This window comes from Nicotiana tabacum, chromosome 7, assembly GCF_000715075.1.
Source record: "Nicotiana tabacum cultivar K326 chromosome 7, ASM71507v2, whole genome shotgun sequence".
NCBI lineage: Eukaryota > Viridiplantae > Streptophyta > Magnoliopsida > Solanales > Solanaceae > Nicotiana > Nicotiana tabacum.
Genome location: NC_134086.1, coordinates 55,666,203 through 55,681,944, shown reverse-complemented (window position 1 = coordinate 55,681,944; position 15,742 = coordinate 55,666,203). Strand labels below are relative to the sequence as shown.

Here is a 15,742-nt window from a genome sequence, read left to right as displayed (position 1 = left end):
TTTGGCGACAAAATTCAGGAATTGTTAATGAACAAAGAGGCATTTTGCATAAGAAAACTTATGCTTTCATTTTAGTTTCCCATCTTCTACTTTAGTCTTTTTATATTAATAGCTTTATTTAGTGTATTATTCCTCGCATTTAGCTTATGCTTAAAAACACAGTTACTATGAGAATTGAAGCATCGTCTTTTTCACAATATTCTTATAAGGAACAAACAAAATGATTACATTTACTTTTTACTTTTGTTGTTGTAGCTTCTATTAACCACAATCATTATGTCTTTTTGTTAGACTTCTGGTGCTGCAGACGACTCTTCATGTCCAATGGAGATAGAAAATATTGTTGAAAAAGGGTCATGTTTAAAGTTGAGGTTAACAGTTCCAACAATCAGAATAAAGATGTAGTCTTAAGAGTTGTTACACTTACTGACGACGAGAAAATTATAAAGAAATATATTCCTTCTCCACAAGAAGAGACGTTCAAAGTATGTTTCTATACTCAATTTTTATCAGTTTTCCTATTTGTGATTGCATTAATTTTAATTATGATAGACATTTCTTTGTAGGATCCAGATTTCAATAACAACGAAGTCATTCAGGAAGATAACGAAATTACGGCGATTTTACAACTCATTATAAATATTATTTTACATAATTCATTCTTTTAATTTAATGATTTGCAAGTTATAAAATAATAAAGCAACTAGAACTTTAGATTAAGTATTGATTTTCACATGTTTTTGTGTTTTAAATATGTAGGATTCTACTGAAGATAATGAGTTGATCGATGTTGCACATACATCTGCCAAGATAGGTTTAACTAATTTTGTAGCAGTGGTTGAAGAAGATTCGAATGCACAGTTATCGGGAAATAAGATCAAGAGAGTATTTAAAAAGAAGAAGATAACATAAGTTGTTTGCATATGTACGAGTTGTAGAAACTAAGAACTGTCTTATTAGTTAGTTTATTAGTTTTATTAGTTATGAACAACATGTTTGAATCATTTCATGTTTTTCTTGGTATTGAACTTTTCCTGTTTAGTTAGTTTGGTATTTTCATTTGCTATGGACAAGATATTTGAATCAGTTCATGGTTATTTCAGTTGTTAAAATTTTCCTATATAGATACGTAAGACAGTCCGCAATCTTGAATTAATGTTAGTTAAATTATCTTATTTTGTTGATAGATTTTTACGTTAATCATTGATAGCTTGCATCTTCCTCCAGGGATGGATCATAAAGTTAGTTGACGAACATTTCAACTACATGACTGAACTACTTTCCATAAAGTGCTAAGTTTGCTGAAATATTAATAATAATTTTACATGACTCGAAAGAAGGAACAAATTTATTCTCTTCATGACAGGTATATTTTCTTAGGTCGGGTGAGAGCATTGGAGTCGTTACAATCAGTATCGATCTTAAGGCTACTGGATCTAAATTGTATTTAGTAGTTTTAATTATTTTGCTATTACTTGATAGGACCATATTTTGTAAAATCAACTTAGAGTTAGAGATACTCTAAGTTCGTCATGACACCAAGAACAATTGTGGTGGAAATAGGAGAATCTGTTTCAAGAAATTCAATGGCAGCACATGTATACAACAACGAGCCAGGCCAATAGCTTGAATGAGGGTAAAAGTAAAGATAGTGCCTTTTTTGCATTCACAGTTGCTTATTTTATTCATCCAAAATACAAAACACCAAGAAAAAATATTTATCATATTTAAACCACATAAATGAACAAAATGTAACCTTTTCTTTTGGATAGGCAACTAAGAATCGTAACAATTGACCTTAAGACAACATAATGGACACATAGATTCAAAATAAAACTAGCCAAACTCTTAATTGAGCACAAGGCATCACTTTGATCGACCATCCTATCATAATCAGAAAGAGGGCTGATCTTCGACTTTCAGTTGTTGAATTTGGTATTGCTATGTTTCGATGAATTGAGGATCCAAAAAAAGGGTGGCATATTGGTTAGTAAGACGAAGCCAAAGGAATTGACTTACAAAGTTTTGGGAACTAAACTGTTATCGTGCAGAAAACTATATAAGATCAGTATAAGAATTGACAATCATTACTAATATAGAATGATCAATAGACGATAAACCTTTTTAATGGCACTATCAATCAACATCGATGAGTCCATTATTGTCTTAACATTAAGTTGACATCCAAAAGCAGTAGCAAAGAGCCAAAAACCGCAATGCGCAGATTGTAAACATATTATAGATAACAAAATTTCATGTGAAAAATCTGAAACAAATCATATCTTTTGTGATTGTTTATGAAAGGATAAGTGTTATTTTTTATTTTTTATTCTAATAAGCAAGTTATTTAGAAGGCCACTAATATTATGTAATTTTTAATTAAGGGGTTATATAGATAGATAAGGGAGAAAACGAATAGTCAATGATTTCTTCTATGAGTCTACATGAATTTAATTTCTTTTCCTAAATTTTAATTATAAAAGTTATGGTTATTGTCCTTTATTTATGATGTAAAGATTTTTTTTGCACAGATAGAGCAAACAAAAACTGCTTCTAATATTCATTAATAGTTAATTCCACAGAGGCTACAACTAGCAGTTAAAGAGTCATAAACCGTTTCCTAATTCTCAACGTAAGTTTATCTTTTTTGGAATTTCTACTTTCCGTCTTAGAATAACGATCATCAATACAATTCATCTTTCTTCTAAAGTCTTTCAAAATGGCATACTAAATCCAGCTTCTCAGATCCTTCTCCATAAAAAATCAAAAAATTCCACTTTCTATACCAAGCAAATACACGATACAGAATCAGAAAAGGCGCAAAAAAACCTTTGTTACCAAAGGTATGTTCTTTGATTAGCATTATCATATCTGAAATACTTTTTATATTTTTTTTATTGCAAGCTTATAAGTAGTAAGATCAAATAGAGTAAAAAAAAATTTATAATCTCTGATCAATTTGTAGATAAATGGGGTAAAAACATAATTTTGGCGATGATTATGGTATATAAAATTCTGGTTTAAGTTATGAAGTCTTTATAGTGAAACATCTACTGTAAAAGAGTAGATAGAAGTATTCATATAAATTTAACTTCTAAAAGGACTTGACAACATGAAGTTGGTTGAAGAAGTTCAACAGTAATCGAGTTCTAACGTTTGCATTTCAATAGTTGCAAACTACAGAAGGGAGTGGAACTATAGTGTTAGGTTATTTCTACTCCATATTCATGTACTGAGACTAAATTTTAAGATAATTGATTTATTCTTGAATTTATATCCAAAATCATGTATTCCTTCGGACTCGTGTGCTAGATGCGCTAGCAATTTTTGCTGGTCTTTGAGGAAATCTTGATCATCTAAATATCTGCTTAAGTTTATTTTGTCGCCAAATTTCTTTTCCTATCATCTTCTACCTTGTGTAATTTATAATTACTCTGAATTTTAGCATCTGTTATTTTATAAGATTATAGATTTTCTAATAATAATCTTCTGGTACCTTCAATTTTTGTGCTTCATTCTGTTATTGATGTGAGAATACATAAAAATAATTTAGTCCGAAGGATGAAAAACATGTGGTTCAAAGGAAGAAAAGGGTTAGAGGTACCGGTTCAACAAGAACAACTAAAAGGGACGAAAAATTTATATAGCTTATATTTTGTTAGTTCTCTGTTTCACTGATCATTAGGAAAGTTGTGCATATTATTGCCTCTGAAGTCTCCTCCTTCAAAATTCTGCATTTTATATTTTTATATTTTACTAAAATTTATTCTTATTTGAATGTTTGGTTTAGTTAATTATTAGTTATATAACTAATAATGCATATTAAATATTATTTTGTAGACATGAGAATACATCATATTGAACCTTCCAATAATACAAACTATTCTGTCGGAAGTGAAGAAAGAGTTCCTCCTTTGTCCGATATAACAAATGGTGAGTGAAAATATCACCTATTTAATATATTAGTTGTGTTGTTACAACTTACTTTATCATAATTTATTCTTATTATAATGTTTGTCCAAGTTGATTAATAGTTCTACAACTAATGATGCATATAAAACTCATTGTGCAGACATGCAAATAAATTATCTTCTCCCCGATTTAAATACAATTCCTATATGGCAAGGTTAGTTCCTCAATGGTGTTCTCTATTTAACACCTTTATTGTATACATTTTTTGTTGACTTATTTTATTCTATCTGTATTACTTTTAAAATTATACATTCTCATCATAGGTGCGTACAGTGACAACATATTGCCTGATTTAAATGACACTCCAACTGAAAAAGGTATTGAAAGTTTGATTCTCATATTAATTTTTCGTCTAAAGTATATCAAAAGTTAAAAAAATTATTATTTAATAGGAACTCTTTCAATTAATACTAACAATCCTACTACATTGTAGATGTGCAAATGCATAATTCTCTGCCAGATTTAAATGAAACTTCAATAATGCAAGGTAAGCATTTGAAATTCATATTGTTATTAGTTAAAAGTAAAATACAATGTTAAGATTAATGAAAATTAAATACTGCAACTCTCTTACTAGAAATCGGGGTTGCAATAAACAACACTGTCATTCAGTATGTTTCTATGAGATATTGGTTTACCTTTAAATAATGACCTTATACTAGATGTGGCTATATGAATCTAAAGTTACTTAATTGACTATCTTCAAGAGAAATATTTTGACATTGTTTCAAGTTCTAACACCCGAAATATAGGAACTATTTTTTTTCAGAATGATAGTATACTAAGAAGTAAATTGGCAACTAAAAGTTGTAAGTTTAGGAGTATATGTCAAAATATTGTACGTTAACGCACTGTATCATCTTGATGTAATAATGGAGATTGTTGAGTTGTCTTTACCAATACTTGAATTATGGATTCAACTTGCACGTCTCGTCCTCTAATGTTTATGAATCGTAGTAAATTAAAAAGAATGGCAGTGTTCCATTGAAGTCTTAACTGACTAGACAACTTAGTATGTCTGTATAGACTACAAGTAGAGTGTGCAATAAAGGGAAGCTTCTCTAGGAGAGCCTATGGATGATCAGGGGAGTAGAAGTAGGAGTAGTAATAGTCTTAGATCAATATACACTTACAAATTATACATGTAACAGGGTAGTTGCCAAATAACATAGGATATGAAGATGATGAAGAGTATCCAGGTATGACAACCATATCTTTGCACTTTTCTGTTATTATTAAAGAAAGAATCTATATTCACAAACATAGATGTATATATTAATAATCCATCCCTATTAATTGATTTAACTAATACTTTTCTTAGATGTGGATGTTGAATGTGACGAAATTTACACTGAAGGTACTTATCAGATACTCCTTATTCACTCAATGTAGTTGGATAAAATAAATCAATAATCTCTGTCTTTGACTTTGTATATTATTGCAAGTATAGATTACTGGGACATAGGAGATGCTACATATAAATGCGAAAAGTGCGGTGCTCTTTTTTGGTATGAAGAAAGAATCCGCAAGCATTACAACTCAAAAAAACCTATTTTCACAATGTGTTGTGATCGTGGAAAAATAAAGCTTCTAGATCTTAAGAAGCCTCCTGAAGTTTTGAAACAACTTTTATTTGGATCAAGTTAGAGGAATTATAACTTTTAATATCAACATGTTCATATCGTCTTATATTCACATTTATCATTTTGCAATGGTTTTAATATAGGTCCTAAAAGTAGCCATTTTCGAGAAAATATTAGGAGTTATAACTCTATCTTCTCATTTACGTCAATGGGGGGTAAGGTTGATGTCTTTATCAACCAGAAAAGAGGGCCAAGAACGTTCAAAGGTTGATGTCTCTATCAACCAGAAAAGAGGGCCAAGAACGTTCAGATTATGTGGTCAAAACTATCATCAAATTGGGAGCTTACTACCTCCTAAAGGATCTACTCCAAAATTTGCACAGTTATATATATATGACACAGAGAATGAAGTTACAAATAGAATCAATGCTTTCAGGTTAGTCTTATACCTTTATTATATAATACTATGCAAATAACATTTAATTTAAAAACCTTTATTGATATCATATATTTTTTCAGTCGTGGCCAAGATATTAATAAACTTCATGCTGAAATTGTTTCTGATCTAAAACAAACGCTTGATGACAATAATGTTTTGGCAAAGACATTTAGGATGGTCAGAGATCGATTCCAGGAGAATATAGACTCCAATGTTAAGCTCAGATTAATAGGGAAAAGAGGTACTGATGGTAGAAGATACAACTTACCAACAATACCAGAAGTAGATGCTTTGGTGGTTGGTGATTTTGAAGTTTCTGGAAGTGATCGTGATATCATTATAGAAACACAATCTGGACAGCTACAAAGAATAAATGAACTAAATGCTGCACATTTAGGACTACAATATCCTTTGCTTTTTCCTTATGGTGAAGATGGATACAGAGAGGATATTCCTTTAAGTCATGACGATGAATCATCGAGAGGAAGGCAATGTGTTAGCATGCGAGAATTTTTCGCTTATAGAATTCAGGAAAGAAAAGATGAAGTTCCCACCATTGTGTCTTCAGGAAGATTATTTCAGCAATTTTTAGTTGATGGTTATACAATGATAGAATCTTCTCGATTGAAGTTTATCAGGACTCATCAAAAGCAATTAAGAGTTGATTCTTATAAAGTCCCAGCAGATGCTATTTTGCATGGTGACATCGATCCTTCATCCCAAGGTAAAAGGATAATTCTACCTTCAAGCTTTACAGGGGGTGCACGATATATGGTTCAGAATTATCAAGATGCTATGGCAATATGTAAATGGGCTGGGTACCCTGATCTTTTTATCACATTTACTTGCAATCCTAAGTGGCCAGAGATTACTAGATTTGTGGAGAGAAGAAACTTGAATCCTGAAGATCGTCCAGACATTTTAAGTAGGGTGTTCAAAATCAAATTGGACCACTTAATAAAGGATTTGAGAGATAATCAAGTTTTTGGACAAGTAAAAGCATGTGCACAACATTTACAATTTATTTTAAATAAAGATGATAATTTATATGAATCAGATAATTGTTTTTTTAATAAACTTGCTTAATTTCCAATGCAGTGATTTATACCATTGAGTTCCAAAAACGAAGACTACCTCATGCTCATATCTTACTTTTTCTTCACGAGTATAATAAATTTCCATCTGCGTCAGATATTGATAGAATAATTTCGGCAGAAATACAAGATAAAGTGGATGATCCTAATTATTACAATGCCGTTAAAAATTTAATGATGCATGGCCCATGTGGTTCTGCTAGGAAATCTTCTCCTTGCATGCTGAATGGTAGATGTACAAAGCACTTTCCTAAAAAGTTTGTTGAGGCCACAACGGTTGATGAAGAAGGGTATCCTGTTTATAGAAGAACGGATAATGGTAGAACAATTATGAAAAATGGTATTGATTTCGATAACAGGTATGTGATGCCACACAATCGCTTTTTATTATTAAAATATGGCGCTCATATCAATATTGAGTAGTGCAATCAAACAAGATCCATTAAATATTTATTTAAATATGTCAATAAAGGTCATGATCGTGCAACTGCTGCTTTTTCTCAAAGTACTCATGACAATGGTTCATCAACCGTTGATGAAATCAACATGTATTATGATTGTCGCTACATATCACCATGTGAAGCTGCTTGGAGAATATTTAAGTTTCCTATTCACCATAGAGAACCATCAGTGGAAAGACTATCATTCCATTTTCCAAATGAACAAAATGTCATTTTTTCTGATGATGATCCAATTGATAATGTTGCCAATAGACCAACTGTGAAGGAATCAATGTTTTTAGGATGGTTTGAGGCAAACAAAAATTTTTCAGAAGCAAGAGATTTGACTTACGCAGAATTCCCTCTTAAATTTTGGTGGAACCAAAAATTAAAAAAATGGGAAAAGAGGAGAAAATTTGGATTTTCTATTGGTAGGATTTTCTTTGTTACTCCTGGAAGTGGAGAGATATATTATCTTAGATTGTTGTTGAATGTAATCAAAGGTCCAACTTCATATGAACAACTTAGAAGAATTAACAATCATGACTATCTTATTTTTAGAGATGCATGTTATGCACTTGGGTTGTTGGATGACGACAAAGAGTATGTTGATGCTATAAAGGAGGCAAGTACTTGGGGCATGCCATATTATCTAAGATAGTTATTTGTCATGTTATTGTTATCAAATTCAATGTCACGACCAGAAATTGTTTAGCAATCATCGTGGGAGTTATTGTCAGAAGATATTCTCCATGAAGAAAGAACATTATTGAGTAATCCAGGTATTAAAAGATAAAATTATTAGATTAAATATTTTTTAGTGCTATATGTTAAACAAGGAGGAAATATTAATACTTCATAACTTCTATAATATTCTACTTTGTTGAATTTGGTATTTATATAGATGAAGACCACTCTCTGTTTTTAACTATTGATAAAGTCAATTTCATTAATTTTATAATACCATTCTTTTCTCGCTACATTTTGTTTTTATATGTTCTAAACGACATCACAAATTTCAGCTTTTTCTTTTGAGTTATTGTAATACATGTAGTTAAAAGAACTAAAATATAGTACTCCAGATCAATGCTTAGATATGTTATTCTATAACAAATTAATGATCTGTATGCAAAAGCAAACAACCTACATATACATAAAACTACATGGTTGAGTTTTAAATATGAGTATATATTTTATTTTGAACTTTAACATTTTTATGTCATGCAGCGGTAGAGTTAACAACTTATGAATTGAAAAATTGTTACTTGAAAAAGCTGGACAAGATTTTAAAAAGTTGTGGAAAAAGCTTTAATGATTTTCCGACAATGCCAAGACCATATTACAATGAGGAAGAATTTGATGGTGCTAACAGACTAATTAATGAGGAATTGCACTATAATAGGCGCTCTTTGACACAAGAGCATGAACAATTAGTAATGAAATTAACAGTCGAGCAGAAGTCTGTTTATGATAAAATCATATCTGCAGTGAATGAAGACAAAGGAGGGTTATTCTTTTTATATGGTTATGGAGGAACTGGCAAAACTTTTATCTGGAAAACATTGTCTTCTAGCGTACGATCTAAAGGTGATATAGTGATAAATGTTGCTTCAAGTGGTATTGCTTCTCTTTTGTTACCAGGAGGTCGAACTGCACATTCAAGCTTTGCGATCCCTCTAAATCCAACTGAAGATTCAACATGCAATATAAAACAAGGTAGTCCTTTAGCAAAGTTGATTGTGAAGGCAAAATTGATCATTTGGGATGAGGCACCAATGATGCATAAATACTGTTTTGAAGCTCTTGATCAAACTCTTAGAGATATTCTAAGATTTAAAGATCCGTCAAATTTAGATCGGCCATTTGGAGGTAAAACAATTGTTCTTGGAGGTGGCTTTAGACAAATCTTGCCTGTAATTACAAAAGGTACTAGGCAAGAGATTGTTAAAGCAACTCTAAATTCTTCATATTTGTGGCCCCACTGTCAGGTTTTAAAGCTAACAACAAATATGAGATTGCAAGAAAATAGATCTGGTGCAGATTTGGATGATTTTAAACAATTTTCTGATTGGATTTTGGCAATAGGTGATGGAAAGATTGGATGTTCCATTGATGGCATTGAGAAAGTAGAAATACCCGACGATCTTCTCATACATAATTGTGATGATCCAATATCTGGAATTGTAGAAAGTACATATTCTGATTTCTTGAGACATTTCACAGATATAAAATACCTTCAAGAAAGAGCAATTCTTGCACCAACTCTTCAAATGGTGGAATCGGTGAATGATTACATGGTTTCTCTCAACAATAGCCAGGATAATTCATATTTAAGTTCGGATACAATTTGTATGTCTGATCATGCATTTACATCTTTGGAACATGTACATACACCTGAATTCCTAAATAGTATTAAATGTTCAGGTATTCCAAATCACTCTATCACTTTGAAGGTAGGTGTTCCTGTGATGTTGTTAAGAAATATAGATCAATCGTCAGGATTGTATAATGGTGCAAGATTGATCATCACAAGACTTGGAAATCGGGTAATTGAAGCCAAAGTATTATCAGGAAAAATGGTTGGAGACAAAGTTTTTATACCAAGAATGACACTTACTCCATCTGATGCAAGAATTCCTTTTAAGTTCCAAAGAAGGCAATTTCCAGTCATTCTATCTTTTGCCATGACCATCAATAAAAGTCAAGGTCAATCATTATGTAACGTGGGATTATTTTTGAAGAAGCCAATGTTTACTCATGGACAACTATACGTTGCACTTTCAAGAGTAACAAGTAGAAAAAGGTTGAAGATCTTATGTTATGATGAAGATGGGAAAGTAACAAATGAAGCTATAAATGTAGTGTATAAAGAAGTCTTCAGAAATTTAGAGGATAGAAGTTTTGAATGAGTAAGTATCAAATGAGTAGCAACAATGACAAGTTCAGTGTACATACTCAGTATATAGTTTCTCATGCTACAGAGAAAGATAAAGTTGAATGAGGTAAACATTCTTCCAGATTTACTTTACATTGATATATCCTGTTGCAGCTTAGTCACATGTACTTTATTTGTTAAATTGTCTATCTATATTTGCAGTCAATCAATTCAATTAAATTGTGGACTTGCAAGAATATGGATTACCAACCAAGCATTTCCATTCATTGACCGCTACTATGTATGAAATGTTACTTAGAAAGAATTTTATTAAAAAAATATATAATAGGAGTAATACTATCGCTTATCAATCACAGCTCCAAGCTGTTGGGGAACTAAATATTTTTCAATCTGGCATCAAATGTGGCACTGGTTATTTCTTGAAATCCAGTTCCAAGCATAATCGCTTCTATATCCATGTTAGTCACAATAGTTTTCAAGAATATTGAAAATTAATTTTATTCTAAGTTTCTCGAGAAACATATGTTTGTTAAATGTTAAACATTTAATTGTGTATTTTTTTAACGCTGGAGATCTAATAAAAGATCATGAATGCTGGACAAGGCCAGATAACATGAAAACACCACAAATTGTACTACTGATAGATCAAAATAATCGTGGAACAGAGATTGTTGTTGAGAGGAACTGACGTTTAGTTGTATTATAGAAGGTGGGCTTCACTGCTTATTTTAAGAAGTATGAGTTCTGTCTTGATTTTGTCCTACATGAGCATGTTATAAATGATCGGGTATCTTTTCATCTCATACGTAGAAGTTTTAGCTAACAAATTCAATACAAGATTTAGTTACAATGACTGTTGCTTTATACAAAGATTGTGCAGAAAATTTTCATAACCGATTTTAACTACCTTTTTTTTCCTTCTCAATACAAGATGATTTATCACCTGTTAGTTCAGTCTTGGTAATTTTTGTTCATAGGGAATGTCCTGAGGAGTGTAGAGAAGTTGTATCATCTATGATTTTTGTAGCAGCAAGATTTGCCGACGTGTCAGAATTACGCCAACTAAGAAGTGTATGTTGTCACACCTCCTTTTTCCGCCCCCGCGAGGTGTGAAGGAGTTTTTCCAATTAAAGGAAAATCGAAACGGGATTTATTTATTTATTTCAAAGTTGCCACTTGGGAGATTTAGGGTATCCCAAGTCACCAATTTAATCCCGAATCGAGGAAAAGAATGACTCTGTATTACAGTCCGCGAACCAGAAATCCGGATAATGAATTCTGTTAACCCGGGAGAAGGTGTTAGGCATTCCCGAATTCCGTGGTTCTAGCACGGTCGCTCAACTGTCATGTTCGGCTTGATTATCTGATTTTTATACAAATAGGAACTTATGTGCAGATTTTAATTCTTTATCGCTTTTATTATTATTTATTCTTCTTCTTCTTATTATTATTATTATTATTTTTACAGGGAGTTGCAACGTTGTGAAAATGTATCTCGAACCTCGTCACAATCAATGTACCCGTGGTCGTCGACACAGTTTGACTCCGTTGAGATTTGGATTTGGGTCACATAAATGTGCACCCGAGTTTAAGAAAATTAAATTATTAAAGGCGCGCCTAAAGCGACTAGCGTATCATTTACTTTGGGTAGGGCCGTGAAATTTTGCTAAACGGTCCGTCCCGAAATCTAAGCAATTTTAAAGCAACTATTTACTGAGGGCCCCGCAGTTTTATATTTTTATTCGACGAGGCTCATCTCATTCTTATTTTTTAAAGGAATTTGCAACGTCATGGACACGCATCTCAAACCACGTCACAATCAATGTACCCGTGATTAGAGACACATTTCGATTCCGCTGAGATTTGGATTTGGGTCACATAAATGTGCACCCGAATTTAAGAGAGTAAGATTAATTAAGACGCGTCCTAAAGAACTAGCGTGTTGTTATTTTTGGGTAAGGCCGTGGAGTTCGCTAAGCGGCCTATCCCGAGTTCTAAGTAATTAACACATACATTTTTTGTGAGGGCCCCACAATCTGTGTGTTTTATTTGGCGAGGCTCGTCTCATTTTTATTTAAAGGTCGTCCTATAGTGGCTATGTTTTCTATTTTTGTTTGTATCTAAAATAAATGAAAAGGTCCTACTTTATTTACATACTTATGAGTTGTCATATTTAAGTTTCGAACGTGATTTGTTGAAAGAGGGACGTGATACGGGCAGTTCGTTTGGCAGTTATGGGCCCAGGCCCAGCGCACACTGTATGAACTGGACTTGGGCCATTCCTTTTCCGATAAGGGCCTGTTAATTCATTTGACTCAGGCCCAACATTTATAAGGATGAAATGGGAACCGGTGTTATTTTATTCTAACGGTATTGTTGCAATTTATAACGAGGTAGCCTACTAAATGAAGTGAGATTAACTAGCAATGGATAGTTCAGTACTTAACATGCGTTATTAGATATGCTAACCATAAACACAGCTAAAATTCAAGATATTGCTTACTACACTATCACCTTCTTTATCTACCAGCATACATACATAGTATGACATTAAGTTGCCATACATGACGTCTAGTTATACATGATGACTACCTTCATTATCCTAGAAGATATGAACTATTATACACAACTTAATGTTCAATATACAGACTATGTATGATTCAAAAAAAACAACAACTTCAACTCTTCCTTTTTTGTATTCATGTTTCAACTTTCAGCTTACATTGACAGTGTATCAGTGGTGTACCTGGTATTGAGAAAAGCAAGAGAAGAAAAGGAATGATCAGTGGAAGCAGTAGCATACACAGCAACAGCAGCAACAAGAGAGGCAACACTCAGAAGCAAACAACCCAGCAGGCAGATTTTTAAAACCAGTACAAACCCAGCAAGAAAATCCAATAATAACCTGTAGGAGGAAACAACAACAGATTTAAACCAAATAGGAATCCAGTGAACTTTCAGAAAACCCACAATACTCAGCTGAAACAGTGTTGTACCAGCAGGAAAACCAGGGAAAACTAGGCTGAAAACCTAGCAGTGTACCCAACAAAGACACGCCAAACAGAGAGGGAAAACAGGTGCAGAAACACAGTGACTTCTGCTTGTTATATTCAGAAATCCAGCACCCTTTTAACTCTCAACACTTAAAAATTGTCCAACCTCTGATTTATGATTTTTTCCCCTCTTAAACTCTGATGTCTAACCTTAATTTCTGATTTTTCTCCCCTCAACTCTACCTTAAATGAGCCTATTTATAGGCAGAATACAGGCAAGCCCCAGGCTGCCTTGAACCCTTCAGTCTTTTCCTGCCCATACCCCTTTAATTCCCATGCCTAAATGTCTTTTATTGATCCCCACTATATTGTTCCCCATGCTTGTCCTATTTGTTTTAATCAAGAGTCATGGGTGTATTATAATACTAACTTAATTCCCATGCTTGTTGTTTTGTTCCCCATTGTCATTAGGTTAATAGTATTTTAATTACCACTTGACATGTTTTTAACTTAACCCCTGATTAATCTCTGTTAAATGCCAAAATTAACCTTAACAAATACATATTACTGTATTACCCTAACTTTAATAGTCAATATATAAACCTCCTGGATTTAGCTAATCACTGACTACTAACTAATCAACTTAAACTCAATACTGATTTTCAGGTTGGCCTGTCAGATTTCTACAGCTATACCCAACTCTCAGCCTAAGTTCAACCAAGGATTCGAACTCCATCAGACAAGTGTATCAATCAAATGGTATGAGTTGGTCATATTGGGAGCCAATCCTGACCAACTCAAAACCAATTTATCCAATAGGCAGTTGAGGATGCAAACTAAGATCGAAGCACCACTGCAACAGGCCTATTGATACAAGTCTCACCATAGGTAAGAGGAATAGGCTAGTAATCACGTTGAAAGGAGCAGACTCCTGATTTTCTAGTTTTCAAGTGAACTCCGTTGATGACACTTATTCAATCGACTATATGCACACAGTGGATAACAAGAAACAGACTAAAACATAAAGACAGAGTGATTCATATCTCTGGGGCAAGACAGGGACCTTAAGTATTAACTGACTATTGGACGATTTTAATCAAGTCGCACACACACAGTTCATCTTAATAGAATAACAAACGAATAAAAGAATTAACTAAATAAGATGTCTACTTGAAGATGGACTGAACTGAAAGAAAATGATAGAAAGAATCATCAAACTAGCTAGACATGCTGACAAAACACAACTAGAAATTCAAACACTGACGGAAAGAACAAGGAAACTTATCTTGGGAGCTCAAAACAAAACGAACCAGGCTGGAACTCGGACTCGACCATTTTTGGGGTCAAACGGACCTTAATCGAGTGTTCTCAACTGAGAACACTTCAACTAAGGTCGATTAGACCCCATATCGTCTTTCAATTCAGATAGACCTCCATTTTTGGTCCTTTTTAGGGTTTTTGGTGGTCTGATTAGGGATTCGTTCAGTTCTGGTCAGATTCGAATGGAACCAACAACATTTAGGGTATGAGGGAGGTCAGGAGGTGTTGTGGTATGAGTTTGGGGTCGGTGGGTGTAGATCCGGTTTTTGCTCGAATCTTCGATTGAAGATTCGAGAAGCTGCAGGGTGATTCGAGGTAAACGGTTAGTGGATTCGTGTTCAGGGTGGTTGGGTGCATCAGGGGTGTTGTTTTGGTAGCCATCGGAGTCCGGGTGGCCGGGTTTATGGTGGGGGAATCCTAAGGCGGCTAGGGCTTGAGAGGGGGGTTCTGGGGACGAAGGTGAACAGTGTGTGAAGGGGGGTTTGGTTTGGGGCGTGGGGTGACGGATTGGCCTTATATATGGGGTGGGTGGTTTAATCCTGGCCGCTAGATCAATCAATATCGATGGCCAGGATTAGGGGAGCTTATCAATACGGTGTTGTTTGGTTAAGTAGGGGGTCGGTTTAAGACGGGAGTGGGTCGGGTCATGAGGGAAGCCAGGGACCGTTGGATCAATGTAGATGAACGGCTCAGATCAACTCACCTAAAATGGCGTCGTTTCGACTTAGCAGGGGCTGCATTGGACCGTTTGATTGCAACAAATCAACGGCTCAGATTGAGGCGCCAAAACGACATCGTTTGGTGCATCTGAAGGGTCAGGTGATCGGACTGGATCAATGCAATGGATTGGGCCTGATTTTCATTTGAATTTTTGGCCCAAATCCGGTATTTTCTTTCCTTATAATTAAACAAAAATTCCTAAAAACCAAAATTAAACTACACAAATATTAATTAACACCTAACAACAATTATCACACGAATTAAAACATTTAATAAAATCACCAT

The 15,742-nt window shown here is 33.6% G+C and overlaps 1 protein-coding gene across 1 annotated transcript; it reads left to right on the top strand.

Moving 5' to 3' along the window:
* Window positions 1–356: 356 nt before the first annotated feature.
* On the top strand, window positions 357–10,437 carry LOC107821134 (uncharacterized). The gene is made up of 18 exons (XM_075218407.1): window positions 357–485; window positions 567–617; window positions 760–885; window positions 1,188–1,241; window positions 2,738–2,843; window positions 3,841–3,933; window positions 4,073–4,126; window positions 4,236–4,289; window positions 4,406–4,459; window positions 5,294–5,329; window positions 5,423–5,586; window positions 5,699–5,991; window positions 6,075–6,997; window positions 7,093–7,447; window positions 7,595–7,834; window positions 7,964–8,153; window positions 8,583–8,652; window positions 8,756–10,437. The coding sequence occupies exons 1-18, from the start codon at window positions 357–359 to the stop codon at window positions 10,435–10,437; spliced, it is 4,674 nt and encodes a 1,557-aa protein (XP_075074508.1).
* Window positions 10,438–15,742: the final 5,305 nt, after the last annotated feature.

Bases quoted from the DNA above. Each gene is read 5' to 3' on its own strand.
- LOC107821134 (XM_075218407.1), top strand. From the start codon at position 357: ATGTTTAAAGTTGAGGTTAACAGTTCCAACAATCAGAATAAAGATGTA. The intron at 1,242-2,737 runs GTTAGTTGACGA...TACTAAATCCAG, and splicing joins CTCCAGGGATGGATCATAAA to CTTCTCAGATCCTTCTCCAT. The intron at 6,998-7,092 runs GTGCACAACATT...TTTCCAATGCAG, and splicing joins TTTTGGACAAGTAAAAGCAT to TGATTTATACCATTGAGTTC.